General features: G+C 39.6%; 1 protein-coding gene across 1 annotated transcript in view; it reads left to right on the top strand.

The window, feature by feature from the left end:
* The window catches only part of SMOC2 (SPARC related modular calcium binding 2), a 303,541-nt gene that overhangs the window by 264,876 nt on the left and 12,837 nt on the right, over positions 1-25,828 (top strand). Inside the window, exons 11-12 of the mRNA XM_075203490.1 lie at positions 9,369-9,616; positions 13,650-13,690. Of these exons, the coding sequence (XP_075059591.1) occupies positions 9,369-9,616; positions 13,650-13,690 (289 nt within the window). The remainder of the gene's footprint in view (positions 1-9,368; positions 9,617-13,649; positions 13,691-25,828) is intronic.

The following is a 25,828-nucleotide window of genomic DNA, read 5'->3' as shown; positions in this document are numbered from 1 at the left end:
ACAAGCATTATCGCTCCTCTAAAGCCAAGCAATACTAGAATATATAAAGTTTTTGGGCTCTCTGATTGCTAATCATTGGAAATGACATTCCGTTGAGCATACAACACTTGTCAGGAATTTATCCTTTAATGTCAAATCACTGAATTACAGTATTATTCTCACTAAAGCATGCAGCTCCCAAAAGCATTTTGTGAATCTTAAATTCACTTAGATGGTAATAGACTTTACTGCATGATATCATTTTTCTCTTGGTAAAGAGCAAAAGCTGAACATGTAAGTATTATACTTAAAATAAAAAGTTTCAATACAGCCAGGTCTGTACCAACTTTTATTTTTATTTTATTATAAAACGTGCTTAGAAAAAAACATTGTGATTTTGATGTCATCGTAATAAGTATGGGATCTATTATACAGAATATGTGTGAAATGATTTCACCTTTTTTGCATGTTTTTTTCTACAATTTAAAGAAAAATGTCTAAAATACACTAAATTATGTTTACAAATGGCCCCAAGGCATTAGTGTCAATTGGAAATACGTGGAATTTGCTTCAATTCAGCTTAAACATTAATCAGTGATATGAGTCTATAGGACTCACATATTGTAAGATCCTTTACAGGGTTGAAGGTTTATAAGGGACTCCTACATTGAATCCGTCAGTTCACCACATTCAAGGGCAGCGGTATTTGTATCTTTATATGAGATCAGCAGTTAAGAATCCAATTGGTCAACCAATATATAACACTGTAGACAACATCGATATAGACCCAGGTCCTTAAATCTAGAGGTATTATACTACAGAAATTCTGTTTGCTGTGAATCAGGAGAATTATGGCTTAAAATGGATACTTTGGGCTGATGCATAGTGAAACGTACCCCAGTTTGCGTAGTGTATCTTGCGTGAGATCGCTCTGCACATGCCCGGAAAGTGGGCACATACTGGTGCGCCTATGCAGGCTTGCAAGACTAGATCATGTACAGTAAGGGTGTGTTCACATACATGCTATCGAGTCTAACCTGGACAAAGAGGCATATTTGTGACTCTTAGAGGACTTGTTCAAAATATGCTTGATGGCATACTATGCAAATTGCATCTTTTTTTTGCACACAATTTACATCCGCCTTTTTTAATTATCTTGCGTCCAACTCTACTATAAGCCCCTAGATAGTGACTAGGACTATTGACAAGTGCAAAAATAATTGTGAGTTTTTCCCTCTGTCACTGCATTGTAAAGAATATACCAGTTGAGATGGCAATTTTTAAAGACTAATGGTGTTTATATATAGATTAGTCCAATACTGGCATTTTGAAGGTGAATCAGTTACATAGAATAGCTGCGCAACATCGCGCGCATTCGGCCCTTCCTCTACCAAGATGCCACTAAAGCTCTTGTCCACTAAAGTAGCTCTTGCCACTAAAGCTCTTGTCCACTCTCTTATCATCTCCCGCTTAGACTACTGCAACCTCCTCCTTACTGGCATCCCCCGCTCTCATCTCGCCCCCCTTCGCTCCGTTCTCAATGCTGCCGCTCGGCTTATTTTCCTTTCTCGCCGCTCCTCCTCTGTCTCCCCCCTCTACCAATCCCTTCACTGGCTCCCCTTCCCCTACAGAATCGTGTTCAAGCTCCTTACACTTACCTTCAAGGCCCTCTCCAACTCCACCGCTCCCTACATCTCCAGCCTCATCTCCATCCATGCTCCATCCCGCCCTCTGCGTTCGGCCAATGACCGTCGCCTCTCTTCCCCCCTGGTCACCTCCTCCCACGCTCGCATCCAAGACTTCTCCCGTGCTGCCCCCCTCCACTGGAACCAGCTCCCCCGCTCCATCAGAACTTCACCCAACTTGTCCAGCTTCAAACGGGCCGTAAAAACCCACCTCTTCCTTATAGCCTTCCAGTCCCCCACTTAACTGCCCTCCTTCCTGTCTCCCACCTACCTCCCTCCTCGTCACTCTCCTCTCCCCCCCCTCCCCTCCGTCTTTGCCTCCGCTCTCCCCCTTTCCTCCTCCTACCCTTGCATCTCTGTCCGTCCTACCCTCCCCTTAGATTGTACGCTCCTTCGAGCAGGGCCTCCTCTCCTCCTGTTCTCCACCACCTTAACTCTGCTCTCCAGCTCCTTGTCTCTTCCGTGAGGCCCTTCTACCCCTCTAGCTACCCCGCTGGGGCTCTCGCCTATCATCTAGCTGTACTTTGAGCTTCCGAGTTACTGTGCTTTTTGTTAACTGTTCCGTGATGTCTCACCCTGTACTGTATTTCTGTCTGTCCCTGTTCGGCGCTACGAATACCTAGTGGCGCCCTATAAATAAATAATAATAATAATAATAGAAGCAAGTGGTTAATGAAAACTCTAACCTGACATGATTGTCTAACTAACAATACTGACGATAAAGGTTACTGAATGGCAAATTACAACTACTGTTAACATACTATCAGGAAAATCATCTCTAAGGGGCTGTTGTCTATCATGATTGTATATGACAAATGTAACTTATTATTAAACAGCAGTAATCCTAAGTGAAAAAAAATATATAATACACTTAGAATTGTATTCATTTATTTGTAATGATTGTGAAGGATAATGTATCCTTAGGACTAATATTTCCAATCAACTAGTAATAATTAACGGAATGCAACCACATAAGCAGCCATAAGATTGAAAATACACATGCCTCTTATTTAAACCACACACATGATTGATATAAAGGAACTTCATCATACAGATTAATATAGGGAAAATACTGAGCCCAGCACAAGACATCGTAATTAACTAACTGAATGGGTATACATAGTAAATAGCTTTAAGCTGCCTAAAAAAAAGAGAATACACCTGGTTATTATGAATACTAAAGTAGATAAACTGCTCTTGCAACCTGTTTGTCTATAGGAACCTTTAAAATATGTACTGATAAGAACTTAACAGTGGTATTCTCAAACCTATTAATATAAGGTCTGTTTCAGTAAATAATGATAAATACTAGGTGAGCATATATCCATACAGTGGTCCCCACATTCTCCCAGCTAACATCATAACAAAGTTGTAGCTGGATCAGCATTTTCAGAAATCTATGCAATATCACATATATTCTGCCAACGATTATAGGGATAGCTGCACATCAAACTTGTATGTCCAATACAGGTGCCTGCACTCCATCTTTCTCAGGGATAATCAGTGTAGTGAAAGTGAAACACTAGCAATATCACAAGGTTATAGGTTAAGTGTTTACAACGTGTTCACGTGTATCTAGAAGAGTCTCATTAGTAAAAGCTCTGGGATTGGAACCCCAAGACACTGTCCGTCTTCCTTAAGGTGAATTCTTTTCAGCAGATTTCAAGGTGTCATATCCCCATCTATCCATCGAGCTGTTAGCAATACTACCAAATAACACAGACAATTTAGCAGTTTAGCAGGATAGATCATTCTATAGGCCAGTTTTGCTCTTCACAACAGTAGTGGCTCTTCACTTCTGAATATCAGTAGAGTACTCTGCATATATGGAGATCTTATTATTACAGCTTTCTGGGCCAATGTAAGAGCAGCATCTGGTCCCTATAGTTTAGGAGGCTCACAATCAGAGGAAGTGGCTAAGGGTCAAGCAGTAGTGGCCTAGATGGTGGTCTCTGGGCATGTTCAACAACTAACACAGAGGAGTGTAGTGTAGATTGCAACCAGGATTCCATAAAAGTTTGTGTGAGCCCCCTGTGCCTTTCACTAGACTAACCACTCTAATATTTTTCTGTGTAGACTGTTTTTATTGATTAAGTATTTTATTTCTGTAATTTATAAATTGTCTTTTAAACGCCCTTTCATCCGCAATGACTGGAGTTAGAGTGGGCTTGAATGTCAGGGCTAATAATAAATTAGTCAGTGGGGGCTCCACTACCCCATGTCACTTTGAGAAGAATTCCACATCTCTTTCACAGTTTTGTTGCTTGCACTTTAACACTTAACACTTTTCCACCCGCCGATAACAAAGGACTGTGCTTCATTCAGACTCAGTATAGACATCTGTATGCAGCAGTATCTTCACATGGCCCCATCTATAGGGTGTTAATGACAAGCACAGTGTCCACGTTATCATTACTATACAGCATTGATTTTAACATTGCTGAAACTATGGCCAAGGCTGGTTATAAAGGGGTTTTCCCGTTCCCCAATTTCTTATGATCCCCCATAATGTTCATTGTCTATTTATATTTGCCCATCTCCTGGTTCCACTGCAGAATAAGCTGTGTACAGACACAGCACAACATTCAGTTTTCTGTCGCATGGAACATTAAAACAATACACTATTAAAGTCATTTTATCGCTTACCAATAAAACATTGTCCAATACGATTGTTGTGGTTCCAAAGCACAAAGATATTTAAGTGCAAACTATAGCAGGATTTACAGCAAGCCATTATTACACATTAAAGATGTTACAATAAAGCAGTAAAGTATAAAAACACTGAATACATTACATTTTCCTTATAGTGCTTTAACGAGGCCCAGGGGATACAGTCATGGTCACATGTAGTCAGGATCAGAGAGTCTTAGCTGGTAAAACAACTTAATAGTATCCAGTTTCAGTATAGAAAAAAATTACTGATGATGTCATGGCATGTTTCCATTGTTTCAGGATTCAGGACAGTTCAGTATAATGCACTTCATAGGTCAGTTCAAACGATACCCTCCAAGGGTGGGGGTCAGTTCTCCAACAGCTGCATACTTATCTTCCCACAGAATAACTGGTCCATTTGCATTACACACACAATACCATTCTGATCATTTATTCCCTATCATCCATAACTCGCAAACGCAAGGTGCGATCTCTTAGCCGATAGAAACGTACATTTGAGGATAAATCGGGGATTAGATTGATACTAGACATTATATGTTTCCTGTATCCTGAACCTTCGATCTCAATAAAGTGCTTTTAACATTATTATATTTAACTATAAATCCTACTAAATCTCACTATAAATGACTGTGTGTTGGACCTATGCTAAGGTGAACTATTTACAAGAGAATGTATGAGTGTAAATGTATGTGTGCATTATTTATCTGTGCGATTGTGTCATAATCGAAATTGCACTGAAAAACTTCATCCAATTATTTGACTTCGACAACACTGTTACAGTATCTGCTAAAATGAAAAGCATATTGTAATAGTACTTGACATCTACCAGCACTGCACATATTCCATTACAATTTAATTTAGTCTCATCATGTGATTTACTCTGTATCTCTAAATTCATCTATTAATCTGGGGAACCAAATGTGCTGATGAACATTTAGTTTATTTAATTTTACTTTTATCAAATAGGTGGGAGGACTGCATTAAATATACACCTCAGGGGTGTAACTATAATGTGTGCAAGGTTTGTGGGGGCCTGATTGCCCCCCTCTGGATCATCCAGTGAGAGAAGGGAGAATGGCATTGCCGGATCGCTATCCAAAATTGGCTGTTGTATTCTGCGATGCACTGTTCTGCCTCTGGTACACATAACTACACTTCACAGAAACTGAGATAGCCCAGTATCTAGCATTATTCTTATCCAAGACAACAAGAGCAGACAATAAATTTGACTAATAAAGTGGACAAATGATGCAGGTTTAAAAATTGCCTAATTGCAAAATACAGTTATAACGCTATATATATATATATATATATATATATATATATATATATATATATTTATTTATTTATTTTTTAGGAAATGATTAACAAGATACTCTCTGCTATTTTGCCTTAGGTATAATGGTAATGCATTAAATAGTACATATGAATAACTAATAGCAATAGTTTAAAACAAACAATTAAAATTACCATATGAATTACACAAAACACAGTAATATAGCTCTTCAATTTAAACAATATTAAAGCATAAACATGGCTATTTAATATATATCATTAAACCCAATATAAACCACATTAAGTTGTACAGTGACACCTTGCCAGTAATAGAATGCCACTGGACGTAGAGGGGAACATATGGTTCATTAATTCTTATTAGCAGATAATTTGGGATATTGTCCAGGCTTGCTAATAACAAATATGTTTTTTTATTAAAGATTAAAACTTGTTACTTGCTGCTTCTACTATTGCAGCAACAAACTTCATCTCCTTAAACTGTCTTAGAACAGTAGTTGTTCTAGTAAACATATGAATAAACAGAATATTTTAACCACCTCACCTTGTAACTATATCTTGTCAGTGTCACAATGTATAAATAATATATATATATAAACATGAATATATATATCTATAATATAAAAGCCTAGCGGCGTGTGTGGAAAAAAAAACAACAAGCTGCAGCGCCACCTGCTGGGCGGAGTTATACACTGACCTACTAAATTCTTAGCATTATCTAATATATAAAAGTTAAATCCTAGCGGCGTGTGTTAGTGTGTGTGTGTGTGTGTGTGTGTGGAAAAAACTATTTTCTCAGGAAGGGCTCATCCAATTGACCTGAAATTTGGTATACTGACATTATTTGACAAAAAAATTAGAATAGTGAAGTCAGTTAACTTCCATCATCCCCCCTTCCCCCCGTGGGAGGGGTAGTAAAGGCTAAATTTACGAGTTGAGGGGTCAAATTCATTTTCGTGAGGTAATTTTACCTCATGAACACACATTAAAAAGGGCGCTTGCATCGGGAAGTAACGCTCTTCCCCTGAGGAGGCCTGGGCTAGGCCCAAATACATGACAAGAACCTTTTTAAGACCTTAAGTAGCTTGATTTGACTAGAATGCATGAGTATCATGCACGGGTTAACTTGTATATATATATATATATATATATATATATATATATATATATAGACTAAAACATGTGGCCACACTTGTTAATTATTGAATTGAGTTGTGTCAATCAGACCCATTGCCAGAGGTGTATAAATTCAAGAACCTAGCCATGCAGTCTCCATTTGCAAACATTTGTGATATAAAATGGATCATTCTGAAGAGCTCAGTGACTTCTTCAAACGTGGTACTGTGATAGGATGCCACTTTTGTAATAAGACAGTTAAAGAAATGTCATCCCTATTAATAGAAAGTGGGGGCGTTTAGGAACAACAGCAACTCAGACAGAAAGCAGAAGACCATGTAAAATCACAGAACGGGGTCAACGACTGCTAAGGTGCATGGTGTGCAAAAGTCGCCAATGCTCTGCTGAGGCCATAGCTGAAGAGTTCCGCTGGCAGTAATGTAAGCAAAAAAAACGTGTTAATGATAAGTGGCTGAATTTTATTTTATCTGCACTAGTCGTGATGTGCATTGAAAAAGAAAAAGCAGTTGAGATAGCAAGCAATGTATTGCCTGGGCATTTGAACATCTATATGAGTTATAGACAAGTACATAAATCATGGGTTTTGGAATTACTCAAGCACCAAATGACATAAAAGGGGATGTGAATATATAGACAATTTGTACAATGGATAAAAAACCCTGCACAAATTTGTTGGACTCCACCAGATTATGAGTAACTATATGGTGTAACTACATAGGATGTAAATCTACCAAGTGTACACAGAACAGAAGTTAAAACAAAGATTAGAATAGTCAAAGTAAAGTCCACTGATAAAATATATATCACGTCACAAGTCACATCACAAATTGTGTAATAACAGTAAAATAGTGCTAGAATTTTAGTATAACATTTATTTTCCTTTAGAACAATGCAGGAAGAATAAGTGCCACTTAAAAGACTTTAGACAAGTAAAATTTGTTTACCCTTGCTGATTGTGCTGTGATTGGACTGATTTTCCAGAGGGTAGAGATTATTGTGTGAATTTTGGGCCAGATTTGAACCAATTCTCAAATAGCAACGTAATTCGCTGAGAGTCAGCCAAGTTTCAGAATCCAGACTGGGCAGTGAATGTAATCTTCCTATATTCCTTTTGTGATTACCTACTGACCATTAGCAATGGTAACATATTGCTTTGGTCAAGGTGAGAGAAGAAGCTTTTATTGCTAGTCATATGGAGTGTTGCTCCAAAGTCAATACACCATTCATGCTTTGAAGACAAACTCAAACTTTTGTTAAAGGAAGTCTCAATACCTGCAATGTTGTCTTCCTCTTTTATTGCACTTTTGGCCTTTTGTTGATTATTTTGCTTGCTTAGCTGATTCCTTCTTGCTTTCCAAATTGGTAGTCCACCTTTAGGTGACCATAGATTACTGTGGCAGGCTATAAAATGCATGTTGGTATCTACCATTTTCCGCTTGTTTTGTCAGTCTGCTATTCATGATTTATGATTCTGAACTATCATGGCAACCACAGACACATGGCACATGATGTAGTGAGCAGAGAAGCTTTGGAACGCCCATCTGAGCTCTGTCTTCACTGTGTCCTTCTTCTTCCTAATCTGCCATCTCATAACATGCTGAGAGATGTCAGTCTATGTCTGTGCAGCAGACTGGCTGTGTCTGACAGACATTTTTGTTTGCCAGAGAGCTTTTGAAAAGGAGATAATGTTTTGTAGAAGGTCAAGTAAGAAAAATTAAATGTATGCTTAACTTTCTATTTAAAAAAGAAAAAAATCTTCTTTGTGGCATTGTTGTTTTAAGCTCCACACTAGGAATTCTGAATATATAAATGAAAATTACTCCTTACTTGATTTCAACCAGGGCCGGTGCTAGGGTCCTCGGCGCCCTAGGCACAATGTAAAAATCCCCCCCCGACACAATGTATAAAACTCCCCCCGTCTTTCCTTACCTTGGCGCTGGTCCTCTCTGCCGGGTGCCGTCCCTCAGTCAGTGAATGGAGGGGAGGAGACAGAGCGCCCCATCAGCTATTGAAGGGGAGGGCGGCGGTGGTGATCCATAGCCCCTCCCCCTCCCCGTGGATAGATCTCAAGCTGTGCGGCGGCCTTTTAAGGTATGCTCAGAGGTCGCCGCACAGTTTTAAACTACAATAGTCATTGTTTTTAATTTTGAGGCGCCCTGCAGAGCCCGGCCTGATTCCAACAATGGGCAACAATGCACCCAGAACCACATGCTTTCTAGGACAGATACAGCCAGAGAAGCGTAGCCATCAATGCAACTTGTAGACAGCTTGTTTTGATCTTGTTAGATTTTATGAGTGCAAGGTATGGATTGATGACTTCTTTAGTGTAGTGCATGGAAAGTAGCCAACCAGTGCACTTTTTAGATATCTTAAAATTGTTAGAGGGCTTTAGGTAGTAAACATGGGAGCAGGGTACTCTTACCTCTTTGTTTTTTAATACACATTCTTGTTATATTTCTGTATATTTTCTCAATTGTAAAGTACTGTGGATTCTGCTGATGCTAGTAAATATTTATAATAATGTGTAAAGTATACAAACAGATATCACTATGTGTTAGATTTGTACACTTATATTGTTGTTTGGTATTTAACTCACATTAGGGTTTCAGAACCAGATCCTAACCATACCTTGGAAGAAAGAGTTGTTCACTGGTACTTCAAGCAACTTGATAAAAATTCGAATGGAGATATTGGCAAAAAAGAAATCAAGCCCTTCAAGAGATTGTTGCGGAAGAAATCTAAGCCCAAAAAATGTGTGAAGAAATTTGTAGAGTATTGTGATGTGAATAATGACAAGTCTTTGTCTGTCCACGAATTAATGGGATGTCTTGGCGTTACTCAAGATGAAGGTAAAGCAAAATTGAAAGAAGTGTTTGCTCAAAAAATATAGTTCTTCATTATATTAATGTATAATATTTTATATAAACATTTAGCTTATTAACATTTCCCAGTTGAACATACTAAACTATTTAATTGCACTCACTTAACCTTTAGGGGAAAAAAGCCCACATTCAGGAAAATTATGACATCCTACCCTGTTATATCTATATTATTACTGTTTATGGGGTCTTATTCACACACGAGAGATTATAATGCACTTATAATGGCTTATTTTACATATAAAAAGTGCATTCAATATAGGACAGATTCCATTTCATTGTGCTTACTCAATTACATTCTGGAGTCTCAAAATTGCATTGATTTTTTTTTTACAACACAGTATATTCTATTTCTATTGTATTAACATATAATGCATCTAGTAAATGTACTGGTGACCTTCTCAAACCAATAAAATAAAAGTTAAATAAGTTAAATAAGCTTAAAAAAAGTTAAATAAATTCAAGTTTTTGATGTGTTGAATAAACACATAGAAGTGAGCATAACACAACTAAGGAAAACTTAGAAAGCATCACTATTTTATTAATAACGTTTATTGCTATTGAAATGTCTCTAAAACAAAATTTAATTGCTTATCATACTTTTTAGAAACATTTGTTTTGGACTAGTGTTTAATCTCAAACTACAGTTCACAAACCTCAAGTTCAATTTGCATTTTAATGCATAAATCTCTAGTTTAAGCACACTTTGTGATAACAGCCTATTACTCTTTGCAAATGCATAGATGTAAGCAAGTCCTTTGTTTTTATAACCCCTCTTATAAGGGCTGTTTTATTTAATTATAGTGCAATTAGTTTAGCATAAAATATTATATTCCTCTCTAAAAAAAAACATGCTTATATATTTGTGTGTTTTCATTCTATGTATCTCACAGAATTTTGAGCTGCACTTATGTTAATATACGTACAACTGAAAATACATTGTAAACATGCAGCCACATACAGTCTGATCTGTAGCCTGGGCTGGTTATTACTAAAGCAAAGGGATAACGAACATGGGGTCCTCCTGCACAGCTGACAGTAGTACCTAGCTATGTCCGGTCACATGGGGTCGAACACTCTAGGGAATCAGGCCTGAAAAAAAGCAGGCCTCCCAGGCCAAACCACCAATAAGTATTCACATTTAGCTGCAATTAAAACTGTGACACTACAATTTTCACCCATTCTTCTTTACAATGTTGCTTAACTTCAGGTTGATTGAGTGCCATTGGTAGGCAACAGTTTTCAATTTATTTCACAGACTATCTATGGAATTGACGTATGAGCCTGTCCGTTGCTTTTTTTAAATTTGTATGTGGCTGAGTTATTGTCCTAAAGGAATATGCATATTCTACAAGTCTGAGATGACTTGCAGACTGCAGGAGGTTTGCCTCAAACATTTTGATCCATTAATTCTTCCTAAATTTTAACAGGTATTCCAGTTCTTGAAGCAGAAAAGTATGACAATAGCATTATGCTCCTGCACACTGCTTCATAGCGGGAAATGCGGCACAAGTGTTTGACTTGTGCCATATACAGTGCCTATCATTGAGGACAAAAAGTTCAATAGTGGTCTCATCAGACAACAGAACTTTCTTCCACTTGTTATGTGGGTCTCACACATGCTATTTGAAAGTTCTAGACAAGTTTTCCTGAATAAATAATTTTAGACGCCATGATTTAAAAAAAAAAAAAAAATGTAAGGCAGGTAAATACTTTTTATAGCCACTGTAGCATCAAAAACTGTATATTTTTACTATATTCATTTAAAAAAATGTCTGGGGGGCAATGTGTGTGTACAACTAACAGTCAGTCATATTTTTATACCTTTGTGTCCCTAAATCCCACATTTTCTTTCTACCACCCCTCCTTTCCTTGTTGGTAATGCACGTCCTTTCAGCGTTTCATGCTATGTATATGCCCCAAATTGCCCTATGCATGGCTGCTGCAGTTCACATATTATCAGGGCCACCAAGAGAAGTGTGCTGGTGCAAAGTTGCTGGTACAGCAACTTTGTGGGCCCCCCCACCCCCACAGGTGATAAGTAAGGGTGCTGTATGCAGCTGTGCCGCCAAAGATGTGTGATAATATAATGTTGGGGGCATGGTCAACATGACGTGATGACACACGCTGTCATTACACACTGATTGCACAATGATTTTTTTTTTTAATTATAGAGCTCCGTTGGGCATCCAAGGCATGCCTGAGACCTGGTAATCTATACCCCCCTGCTCGCTTGATCCCTGCATATTGTTGGGATATTTGATTAATTACTATGGCTGTCCTCTTGCATGCAGGTGCACAGGTCATTGATCCTATGCACACCTAGAGACTGTAGCTGTGACTGCTCTTGCCAAGTGTCGGTCACACAACTAAGTTGCCAGATAGGACTGCAGATACTCCGTATGTCCAGCATATGGCTACCCCTAAATGACTGCCAGCCACCCCCATAGACTGACTAGCTGTAAAAGTGTAATTGGATCATATTCCTCCTTATTGCGCCCATAACCTACAGCAAAGATTTGGTTTGACCCCTTTTTTAATTTCTGTACCCCATGTATGTTTTTGAAATTTCAATAAAAATTATTAATGTTATAAAAAAAATAGATATTTCTGGAAAACACTTCCAAATATATATATTTTAAATGATCCACTAAAATCCCAATGTGCGACTTTTTAGACGGCATGTTTTATGAATACGTAGATGCAAGCATAAAAAGAAAGTCTATACAACACTCCACACATTATTTATCAGCCCCATTATGTCTTAGGTGAAATCCACATACAAAGAAAATAAGCATAATGGGCATGCACTTAGTGGCATTGTTTAGATTCAAAAGGTAAAACCAGATGGTCATTTTATCTTAATGCCTTTTATTCCTAGAAGGGATTAGAAATTTAACACTAGGCACAAATAAATGCGTTTCTAGCAGTAATTGAGTGGATGAAAACATTCTCTAGGCAACGCTGGAATATTGACTTGGAACTAGTCCAGTTGTTCAAAGTGGTTTTTTTACTTTCTTTTGAGAAACCTTTCAGGAATGGACAACAAAGTAGATATTGAATACCAAGATGAAATGCTGAGTCACTGCTTTACATATACAACTGTATGATGAACTTTCCTGAGACAGTTCACCTCATACCTTTGCAGCTAACACATGCATCAATTCAAATATGTATAAACAGTCTGAATCCATGAGTTCATTTTTATTACTTTTGATCCTGAAAAGAATTTGTAACGTCCCATCCAAAAATCATACACAGCCCTGTTATTAAATTTCTCAGGTAAATGTAGGGGATTACAAAGAGTAATCATAGAACCTAGCTACCCTAATCTCGAGGGATAAGAAAGTCTACCTTGAAAAAATGTTCAGCATTCTGAATATGTGAATTTATCTGTTTCATGGAGCTGAAAGCACTATCTTTGAACTGATACTGCTCAGTTGCACTATCCTGAAGCTTTCTGTAGCAGTCAGAATAGACAATGCAATAAGGAGGTTCAGAGAGAGTGCAAAATAGGACAGCTATAACACTTGCCAATAGTAACCTTTTACCTAGAAAATGTTTTGGAATTTAAGTCTTTTATTTAACACTTAAAATTATGTCAGATGTGCAATGTATAAATTATTAAAGATTCCATTTTGTATATAAATACAGTGGCGGAACTACCGTTGGGGGAGCAGGTGCGGTGCACCAGGGCCCATAGCGATAATGGGCCCACTGCATGGGGAACTAGTGAGCTGTGGGTTCCCGCTCCCTTCTCCCCACTTCCCTGCACCGGAGCCCACAGCTCACTAGTTCTTCCACTATATAGATATAAAAAAGAAATTCACTCCTCTGTTCCTTCTTATTGACATATGACATACAGAAAGCAATGCTGGAATCAGGAGTTATTATGTTACAGCAGGGCATAGGGGATATGATATGGTATTTCCATTTGATTTAATATCTGTAATCTAGTAATGAAGAAAATATATATTTTTTTCTTTTAATTTTTTTGACATAGCCCCTAAGAACAACGGAGAAAGTCCTTCAACCAATAAACAGGTAAATAACACTTTTATTCTAATTTCTGTATTACATTTGAAATTGAAAGGTTTAGTTTTAAAATGTTCTGGGGATATGTGTGCTGTGCTAATTGCTGTACCTGTAGATGCTTTTATTTTAAAATTGTAGGAAAATTGCCAGCATTTGTTTCACATTCAGGTCAGGAACCAAAGAGCAATAGGCATTGCTAGTCAATAATACGCTGCTGACCACCAACAGTAAATATATGTCAGTGGAGAGACTTATGCCAAGATGTTATTTATAAATGGCAGTTCAATATTACAGGCCACATGCTGCAGTTTGTGGCCCTATTCCCAAGATCCAGCTGTCAATGGCAACCTCGAGTTTCCAGTTCATGGCCATCCAATTGCAACATAGTGTTCCAAGTGAAAGCTATATACAGCTCAATGGAGAAGCCTCAGCATCCCACTGAGCACAGGGAATCTTGTGTCATCAGAGGGATGATGACCTAAGTGTAGGAAGGCCCAGGAACATGCAGGGGATATATTTACCCCTTGTTTCAATGTAGCCAACCTCAACAGCAATGGCTAACATATTTGTTTTTAGATACAAGTTACATTGGATCTATCACTATTCACAAACGGGAAACCTAACCAGTCTCCTTGGTTGAAATCCATTAAATACTTTTCTAAAAATGTTAAAAGAGTACAAAAGAAAATGTGTATACCTTTATATATATATATATATATATATAAACTCTGTAATTCCACAGATTTGGTGTCCCTATACTGAGGAGAATTAAAATTATCATTGTGTGTGGTGAATTTTGACAAGAAAGCTTTATCTAACCTTAAAAAATCATTTGAAATTTATTAGGGTACACAAAGCAGTTCAAAAATGATTCTCGATTTAATTAATAGAAGAAAGTGTAACTATGAAATGGGCTCTGGCCGTGAAGATGTGGAATACTCTATGGCAGGGGTAGGCAACCTGCGGCTCTCCAGGTGTTGTGAAACCACAAGTCCCAGCATGCTTTGCCAGTAGATAACCAGCAGATAGGTGGCAAGGCATGCTGGGATTTGTAGTTTCACAACACCTGGAGAGCCACAGGTTGCCTACCCCTGCTCTATGGGATGCCGGTGCAATGAAACTGTGGTGTGCATCTATTTTTGCGCAAGTTCAACTATTTTTATAGCATTGCGCAAACATATGTGCCCAAACCTAACCAGCAGTACATCAGTACAGATGCTTTACACAGTATTCATATATATTCTGCTATGAAAGGGTAAACAAAAGTAGAAATTACATATATAAGTATTGCCTTTGTCACATTTCGACCTTTCCTTTGCTATTTAAAAGCATTTTCTTTTTGCTGTTAGGATCATCTAATTACTGTTGCTGGACTGCTTTTACAATTGTCATAATTTAATATTTTTACATTTAAAATTCACTTGTTTACTGGCAGATAACAAAGCACTGGCGTTATGCAATGCACCCAGATGGCATCGTATTGAAAGCAGCTTTTTACAGCATGTTTTTAGGCCAAGTAAATGTATACCGTATTTGCACACCTATAATGCTCTGCAGAGCCTTTCAGTACCAGGTAAACCTCCAAATTTGCACAATTTCATTTTTAGACAGTTGCCAGTAAAGCCCCATAAAAGCATAATTGGTGATTTGTGGCACTAAGCTGCTGTCTGTAAAAAACGCCCCTTGATTAATTTAGGTTGTTCATATCTACATATAAAGGACATTTTTTTAGACAAGTGCCACAGTTGGGTGCCCGTCACTGAACATGCAGATTGCACCATTGACTTCTAACAGACACTCACATTCCAGTGTACATCAGTGGGCACAACAGTCAGTTCAAAGAGAAGATCCTGCTGACATCCATTTGCAGCAAGCATGCAGACAAACCTATGATTCAAAGAGCTTAGATGTCAAACAAAATGTTAAAATACATAATTTCCACCCAGACAGTTCATATAACCATACCTGCTCCATCACTGCAAGTAAAGTGGACATTTGGCTGTCATGTATTTATAACAATTTATATGCTTATGGTCAAATAAAAAACAAAGCAATTTGTATAGCTAGGATTGATCTTTTGAAATACAAGCCAACGCAAGTAGAAATGATTGTTTCTTGTTACTGATCATTTACAAACCACATCTGGAGGACATAAACAAAATTGTGACAGAACTAAAAACTATGCTACATAAAGATGACAAACAATGGAAAACACCCTCTTGTATCATACCGGCAGTCATCTGGAGCAACTCGTTTTTGTGGAGTAATTTAAGAGACTCAGATGAATGAGTAACAACTCCCTGTCTGCAGAGAAGGTGTTAAACATACACACACATTCATACCACTGACAGGGTATTAGATTCCCAAGTGGAACGTACCTTTCTGCAAATTATGTTTGTGTTAAATACCTCACTGCAGGACTTTACGTGGAGCAAACAGGGAAACTTTACCAGCAAAGATGCCTCTTAATACTTTCAAAGCAAAAGTTCCTATTATCTATACATCACAGCGTAATGACATGAAGGTCAGGGGCAGCGCTATAGTGGGTGGAGTGGGGCTCTTCTGAGCATGCGTCAATCTGAGAGCAGAGAGGGGATCCAGGAGGCAAGAAATGCAATCGCTGAGCCCCAACCCAAATTTTGCAACTGCAGTGGGTCATTGTATTAATGGGCAGCTTCAAAACACTGACATGGAGGAAGGAAATGGAATACAAATTTGTGCAAAAATTCAAAATCTGCACTGTGGCCTCAATTGGGACAGTTTTATGTAGTATTATGAATTTAATTAAACTGTGGTGTTATCCTTATGTGACTTGGAGTTTTTTCTCCACTCAACATCATAAGGCTGTTTAACATTTGAAAAATATTTGTCATGATCAAATGACTCTCGTCTCACACCTACGTACGAATCAAGCTAGGAATTTTCTACTACAGGTCACTTGTCAATTCCTTGACAGATCTGTGCATTTTTATTTTTTATCATTTATTTGTTAGGCGCCACAAGGCTTCCGCAGCGTCGCACATAGTACAAACAGTAGACTATACAGGGTATAACAGTACAGAACAATAAACAAAAAGTACCAATACTTCAGAAACTCCAGGCAGGCTGATGCAATAAACACGGAGCAGAAGAACAGGTAAGGAGACAGGAGGGAAGAGGGCCCTGCTCATGCGAGCTTACATCCTAAGGGAGGGTTAAACAGACCAGGTACAAGAGGAGCCAGTTGAGGGAATGGGAGAGAGGGGAGAATGAGTGGAGGAGATGGGGGATAAGTGGATGGTTGGTAGGCTTTGAAAAAGAGGTGAGTTTGAGTGCACGGGTATCTACATTTGTTTAAGTGGGTGTCAAAACTCATCCAACCATTTTTGTTGCTGCAGATTAGACTTTTTGGATCTCAATACTGAGTTGCTAAAATGATTTCTTGGCTCAAGCTGAGGGACAATCTTTGTACAACTGTGGGTGATTTCTCATTTTGTAAGTCTTCAATACAATACTGTGCAGTGTAGAAATATTGAAGACTAAGGGTAGGTACACACTGAAGAATTTTCTGACCACCGTGTTATCTCAAACGATTGTACTTATGACTGAAGGTCCAATCAGTCTGGCGATTCATGCACACACACTGGCACGATTTACCTTCAGATCTGTGCTCTTCATCTGGTCCTTCATCTGGTCCTCTAGTTATAGAAACATAGAATTTGACGGCAGATAAGAACCACTTGGCCCATCTAGACTGCCCATTGTTTTATTAACCTATGGTACCCTTAAACCTTATTTGATACCTTATTCTTTATAATGATACTCTTATGTTTATCCCAAGCATGTTTAACTGCTCTACTGTATTAACCTCTACCACCTCTGATGGGAGGCTATTCCACTTATCCACTACCCTTTCTGTGAAGTAATGTTTCCTCCAATTTCCTCTGAACCTACTTCTCTCCAGTTTCAGTGCATGTCCTCGTGTTCTAGTACTTCTAGTACTTCTCTTCCTTTGAAGAATGTTTCCCTCATGTACCTTGTTCAAACCCTTGATAAATTTGAAAGTTTCTGTCATGTCTCCCCTTTCCCTTCTCTGCTCCAAATTATACATATTAAGTTCTTTTAGTGTTTCTAGGTAAGTTTTGTGTTGTAGGCCATGCACCATTTTAGTTGCCCTTCTTTGTACAGTTTCTAATGTATTTATATCTGTGACAGGATGGACCGCCTATGCCACCCTGTTTGTTGTTGCTGGGAACCGGCTGGGCTTACTTAGCCACCATTCCCATACATTATCCCAAATGCGCCCTCTTTCCGCAGTTGGAGGGGCTTACCATGCTGCCACCACTGAGCTCCTTAATGGCGCTCAGAACCACGTTCCTTCTGGGTAACTGTCACTGCTAGTGTACTCCTGTGCTGGTACACTTGGGCTGGTACTCCTGACCTCTTCCTATAGATCAGGGTTGCTGTGGATGGATACCCCCCTGGTCTATCACATTGACCAGGGCTGCAGGGTAGTGGCAGAGCGTTGGTACTGGACAAGCTTGGGTCCAAACCTCAGAGACAGCCGGAGAACGGATTAGATTTAGGGTCTAATCTGCAGATCACAGGATTACAGCAATATTAAAGAAGTTGTCAAGCAGGGTCTTGAAGCAGAGTGATGTTTATTGCTCAGGTGCCCTGACAAGGACAGTTCCACTGATTGAAGGTATCAGTGGTCAGGTCAGATAGAACATCAGAATGATACATTTCAGTGTACAGGACAGTGCTTTTTATACAGATTTGGACACAGGCTATTTTTAGAATCAGGATGTACCCTGTTTACCAAAACATAGATTTACATGAATTTGAAAAGCTAACGATATTTACACGTATCTGTGAAATTCTAGAAATACTGTAATGTCCTGCATCTTTGTTTACAGAACATCACAAACCAAAGCAAGCCATTTTCCCACATCACAATACACAAAAGGCTTCCATCCACAAGGCTCATTGTATCAGATATATACATAGAAATAGGCATTTGTTTTAGAAAGGTTAAAACAGAAAAAACAAGTCTTCTACCCTGGTCTCAGAAATAACGATTTCCCTTTTCAAAATGTACACAATATCAAAAATAAGTATATGTGCAATTATATGAATAAGCGCCCTGCGCTATTTCCTTTAAATAAATTTATACCAAAAGTTATTTATACGTGATCCATTCACAATATACTTCTAGGGATATGGCATCCAGAATTGAACACATCATTCTAGATGAGGCCGTACCAATGACCTATACAGTGGCAGTATTACTTCTTTCTTTTTGCTGATTCCTCTCCCTATGCAACCAAGCATCTGATTGCTTTGCTGCATAGCTTACCTGCCTTTAAGTCACCTGCAATACTGACTCCTAGATCCCTTTCCTCTTCAGTAGTTTTCATTACAGTGCCATTAATACTATATTTAGCATTTGGGTTTTTGAGACCCAAGTGCATGATTTTGCATTTTTTAGCATTAAACTGTAGTTGCCACTCTCTTGACCATTCCTCTAGTCTACCTAGATCATCAATCATTTGTTTTACTCCTCCTGGTGTGTTTACCCTGTTGCATATATTTGTGTCCTCTGCAGAAAGTCATACTTTCCTTTCAATACCATTTGAAATGTCTCCAATAAAGATATTAAAAAGCACTGGTCCAAGTACAGATCCTTGGGGTACTCCACTGGTAACCTTTCCCTCCTGTGAATGCACTCCATTTACTATAACTCTGTTTTCTATCCTGCAACCAAGATCTTATACATTCCACCATCTTTGATTCCAGTCCGAAGCTTTCAAGTTTATTTAACAGTCTGTGATGTGGGACAGTGTCAAAAGCCTTACTAAAACCTAGATAAGCTACAGCCCCGTCTTGTTCTATTACTTTAGTCACCCAATCAAAAAAAGTCAATAAGATTTGTTTGACATGATCTCCCCCCAGTAAATCCATGCTGTTTGGGCTCCTGTAAGTTACTGGATTTGAGATATTATACAACTCTTTCTTTTAAGAGTGTTTCCATCAATTTTCCTGCTACTGATGTAAGGCTCACTGGTCTGTAGTTGCTCGTCTCTTCCTTCCTTCCACTTTTGTGTAATGGGACTACAATCGCTCTTTTCCAGTCCTCTGAAATTACTCCTGTAGCTAGTGACTGATTGAATAATTATGTTAATGGTGTTACCAACACCCCTTTAAGCTCTTTTAGTATCCTTGGATGTGTCCCATCTGCCCCATTGATTTATCCACTTTCAGTTTTGAGAGTTCTGTTAGGACCTTCTCATCTGTAAATGTACTTCTACCTCATTTTTATGAGTATACTTGCAACTTAACTGTGGTCCCTTCCCCGCTCTTTCTGTAGTGAACACTGAGCAAAAATAATTATTAAGATGATCTGCTATTACCTTATCTCCCTCAACAAGACTCTGACTCTCTGTCTTTAGTCTTATTATTCCTCCTTTTGTTTTTCTTCTTTCACTTATATACCAAAAGAAAATGTGCCCCTGTGCCTGACTGGGCCATATTGTCCTCAGCTTGTGCCTTTGCACATCTGATTACCTTCTTAGCCTCCTTCTGTTTAACAAGATACACCTCTTTGTCTTCATTATTCTGAGTCTGCTTATATTTCCTAAATGCCATCTCTTTTCTTTCACAATACTTGCTACTTCTTTTGCAAACCACACTGGCTTCCTTTTCCTTGTACTTTTCTTAACCCTTTTGATACAAAGGTCTGTTGCTTTAAATATTGCACTTTTTAATTTTTCCCACCTCTCCTGCAATCCTTTCAAGTTCGTCCACTCTACACATTTTCCCATCTCTACAAAGTCAGCCTTCCTAAAATTTAACACCTTTGTTTTTGTGTGGTATGAGTCAGTCTCTGTCTTTATACTAATTCATAATACTTGATGGTCGCTGGATCCTAGGCTTTCACCCATATTTACCTCAAATATTCTGTCGCCATTTGTAAGAATTAAGTCTAATATTGAGTCTTTGCAAGTGGCCTCCCTCACCATTTGCTTGAGGGATGCTCCTTGCGAGGTATTCAGAATGTCCCTACTTCTAGTGGAACTTGCAGAAGACTCCTCCCAGTTCACATCAGGTAGATTAAAGTCTCCCATGATTATTACTTCTCCTTTTAAAGCCATTTTATTGATGTCCTGCAGTAACTTCCTGTCCATTTCTTCTTCCTGACCTGGTGGTCTATAGATCACCCCAGTACAGTGCCGTAACTAGACATTTTAGTGCCCTGGGCGAGACAGGGCACCGGCGCCCCCCATCTAAGTGGGAGTGTTAATAGTCGAGTGGGCGTGGTCAACCTACTGTGGGGGGGCGTAGCTAGCACTTTACAAGTTCTAAACCGCACTAAAACCCATCCCTCCCCATTCTTCACGGTCTGGCTTTGTAAGGATCTTTATGTAATAAGCCTCCATAGAATCAAAGTACTTTAAATGCAGCTGTCACATGCTAGCTGTATAAAAAATGAATTGTTTTTTTAAATAAAACTCACTGAAACAAATTAAAACATAATTGTAACGGTACCATCTGTATCACACTGCTACTTCATCCCACTGTGCCCTCCATCACAGTTTCTCCTTTATCACACCGTGCCATGGAGCCATCTTTATCACATTGTGCCCCCTTATCACCATCACACGAAATTATTATATATATATATATATATATATATATACACACACACACACACACACACACATACAATATAAAGAGCCTCCTAGTGTCCGCCATACAATACAGAGAGCATTCCTGTGACCTCCATACTATACAGAGAGCATTCCTGTGACCACCATACTATATGGAGAGCATTTCTATGACCGCCATACTATACGGAGAGCATTCCTGTGACCTCCATACTATATGGAGAGCATTTCTATGACCGCCATACTATACGGAGAGCATTCCTGTGACCTCCATACCATACAGAGAGCATTCCTGTGACCTCCATACTATACAGAGAGCATTCCTGTAACCGCCATACTATACAGAGAGCATTCCTGTGACCGCCATACTATACAGAGAGCAATCCTGTGACCTCCATACTATACAGAGAGCATTCCTGTGACTGCCATACTATACAGAGAGCATTCCTATGACCACCATACTATACAGAGAGCATTCCTGTGACCTCCATACCATACAGAGAGCATTCTTGTGACCTCCATACAGGCCCGGCGCTCCCATTAGGCAAGGTTAGGCACTTGCCTAGGGCGCCGGGCTCTGGAGGGCGCCTGGAGGGCTGTGCGGCGACCGCTGACCATACCTGTCACGGCCGCCGCACAACTTTCAGATGCATGGGGGAGGGGGGAAGAGGCTATTGCTCATCACCGCCGCCTCTCTGCTCCGTCTCCTCCCCTCCACTCACTAGTGTCAGTGAGTGGAGGGGAGGAGACGGAGCAGAGAGGCGGCGGTGGTGACGTAAGGAAAGATGGGGTGAGGGGGGAGGAGGGAGGAGGGCGCCGATTGTTGTGGGGGGGGGGGGCTGGGGCACCGATTTTGTAAAAATGCCTAGGGCGCCATGGAGGCTAGCACCGGCCCTGCCTCCATACCATACAGAGAGCATTCCTGTGACCTCCATACCATACAGAGAGCATTCCTGTGACCGCCATACTATACAGAGAGCATTCCTGTGATGGAGAGGGTGCAGAGGTTACAGCTGTATTTCGGGGGTCCAGGAGTCAGAATTGACAGGTGTCAGGGAGCAGATGGAAGGGAAACATATCTGGATAGAAACAGAGGGAACTGATATGCAGGGCAAGGAAAGGTCAATGATGGGGGCTCTGTACTGTACCGAGAGTTGGGAGGGGCACTGGAGTCATAGTTATCAGGAGCAGAGGTGAGAGTGTTGGTGGAACGCAGGGCTGTCAGGAGGAGCTGGGGATGCTGGGAGGGGCAGTCCTGGAAGCAGAGAGTTGCTAACACACAGCATGTGGTATAACAGACCAGTGCTTAGGGAGAGAACAACTAATGGAGCTGACAGATCCCCCTCCCCCTCACTTACTTAAGGTCTGTTCTCAGCTCCCCGCAGTGTTGGCTCTTCTGCACTGACAGCATGGTGACATCATCAGTGATGCTGCAGTGACAGGGAGCCGGCGTTTTTTTTCATAGTCCTTTTATGGACCAGCCACCACACTAGCCCCTCCTCCCGCGAGTCGGGGGAGGGGCCACAATTTTTTTTTTAGATTTTTTTTAGATTTTTTTTTTTACTATGTAACACAGAGGGGAAGGTAGCGGGCGGCTGATGCGCCCCCTCTGGCTTGAGCGACGGCACCGCCCGCACCACCCTAGTTACGTCTCTGCCCCAGTACGAAGAATAGCTTTGTCCCCCATTTCTATGGTCACCCAAAGGGCCTCAGTATTTTCTTCAATATTTTGTATTAAAGTAGTCTTTATGCTTTTTTTGACATACATTGCTACCCCTCCATTTCTTCCCACTCTGCCCTTCCTAAATAAAGTATATCCCAGTCATGATTTTCATTGCACCTTAACTCTGTAATATCCACAATATCCAGATCATCCCTTGTCATTAAAGTAATTAGTTCTGGAATTTTAATTCCTAAGCTTCTAGCATTAGCACACATAGCTCTAAAAATTTTGTGTGTGCATCTTCTGTTTATGTTTATTTCTCTCTCTGTGTTTATTTTTGTTTTGATCTGTTGCTGTGGATATGTTTTCTGTACTATTAGCCTGCAGAAACGATACCTCTTGGTTGGGGGAGCAGATTGTTTTATTCCTGTTTAGTTCACTTCCACCCTCTGCTAGTTTAAATAGTTCCTGATGATACTTTCAAACTGCTCACTTGGTATTCTGGTACCCCTTGAAGGTGGGTGCAGGCCGTCTTTTTTGTATAGTCCCCTATCTTGCCAGATGGCATGACGGTGGTCTATTAATCCAAATCTCTCCTTATAACACCACTTCTTTAACCACACATTGAAGTTTCTTCAGAGAATGACACCACAATATTCATGCATTCATTCTTGTCACATTGTCACACTGATTAAAACCACCTTGTTATAACTATCTACATGTCCTAACGAATTTTGTTAGCTTGCGTGACTCTCAAACGAACATTCTGTCTCAGAATAAACAAATTAATTATTCCTTCTACAGTACTCTCTACATTTATTCACTGGGACATTCATTGCTAGCATCCGCTGAAAAGAGCCCGACTCTATAAACTCTATCAAGATCGTGAGCATGAGTGCATACACACTACATGATCGGTCAGTGATTGGTCGGAAAATAACAAACCGTACGACCAACCAAATGAGCCGACAATCGACACTTTGGAATGATTTTCGACCATCGTGTCACTATACACTAGAGATGCTCACTGACCCCCGTGTTTTGGTTTTGGTTTTGGTTTTGGATCTGGATTACCGTCGTGTTTTGGTTTTGGTTTTGCCAAACCGCCCTTGCGTGTTTTGGTTTTGTTTTGCAATTTTGTTGAAAAATCAATGTTTTTGGGCATAAAATAACCTAATTTAGTGCTCCATCTGTTTCTTGGATAAGTAAGGTATTTCTAAAGCTAATAAATTAGGAAGAAAACAGTTTAATCCCTGGCAGGTCGTCCTTAATTCTGCACACAAACCTGGTTGTCTTCCTCTTCATCTTAGCCTATTGGCAATGCAGCCATCGTCTTTGGGTATATATTACATCCTCCGCATGTAGTTGAATAGAAAAAAGCAGCCTGCATAGACTGTAGAATTAGAAAGTAAAAATAAATGGACCATGGTAGTTTGGTGGCTATCTATGCCCCGGTACCCCACCCCCCCCCCCGCCCTCCACTTGTAGTTGAATAGAAAAAAAGCAGCCTCATAGACTGTAGAATTAGAAAGTAAAAATAAATGGACCAAGGTAGTTTGGTATCTGGCTGCATCAGCCCCCCCCCCCCCCCCCGCCCTCCACTTGTAGTTGAATAGAAAAAAAGCAGCCTCATAGACTGTAGAATTAGAATATACAAAGAAATGGACAAAGGCAGTTTGGTATCTGTCTGCATCATTAGCGCCCTCGTCGCCTACACAAATCTCCCCCTCTTCTAATTCCAAAGTGGCATCCTCAATTTGTGTATCACCGGCTACACTCGGGCTGTTCAGGCACACATCAGCAGAACTGCTGAAAGGGTCCCTCTTTATGGGTACACTAACAGAATGCTCATGATTAGACATCCCACTGGATGGACTCTCCACAGGGATTGGTGTCATTTGTGATTCAGAGCAAACATTATCCTCTACTGTCTTACTGTTATCTTGCAGCTCGGCTTTCACACGTAACAGTAGTTGTGCACCACTTGTAGGCTCCGTAACATTTTTTGATCTGCCACTAATAGACAAAGGTGAAGGACTCATTTTCTTTTGCCACTGAGTGTGTAGAATGGCATGTTGGCAATTTTTTTTTATCGGCACATATCTTTTCCTCAGTTACACTTCTTTTTCGCTTCAACACGGTAAAAAAAAATTTGGTGTGTGTTTTTTTGACTGATTTCAAAAGACTTTTGTGTACTGTGAAATGTGTACTTTGACATTGCCTTCCCCAGATGACGTACTGGGAACACTACCATCAGGACTGGTGACAGAACCTGGTTGCTGATTCTGCTCATATGTGGACTGCTTTGAATCCATTATGAGGCCAAAGCACTTGTAGTGCTACAAATTGTTTTAGATACTGCTGACAAATATGACTTTTGACAGCCAGAAAAATTAATGCAAAAGAATGGGGACACCCCAAAAGCACTGGGAGTGCTAAATATTATTTTTTGAGACTGCTGACAAACAGGACTTTTGACAGCCAGAAATATTAATGCAAAAGAATGGGGGACACCCCAAAAGCACTTGGGAGTGCTAAATATTATTTTTTGAGACTGCTGACAAACAGGACTTTTGACAGCCAGAAATATTAATGCAAAAGAATGGGGGATACCCCAAAAACACTTGGGAGTGCTAAAAATTATTTTTGGAGACTGCTGACAAATAAGACTTTTAACAGCCAGAAATATTAATGCAAAAGAATGGGGGACACCCCAAAGCACTTGTAGTGCCAATTATTGAATAAAAGACTCCTCTATCCTCCTATCTTCTCTTCTCTATCAATTGTAATCAGAATTGTAATCAGAATTGTAATCAGAATTGTTATCAGAATTGGATG

Source organism: Mixophyes fleayi, chromosome 3 (assembly GCF_038048845.1).
Source record: "Mixophyes fleayi isolate aMixFle1 chromosome 3, aMixFle1.hap1, whole genome shotgun sequence".
NCBI lineage: Eukaryota > Metazoa > Chordata > Amphibia > Anura > Limnodynastidae > Mixophyes > Mixophyes fleayi.
Note: the sequence above shows the minus strand (reverse complement) of the source record. Positions and strands in the feature narration are given on the sequence as shown.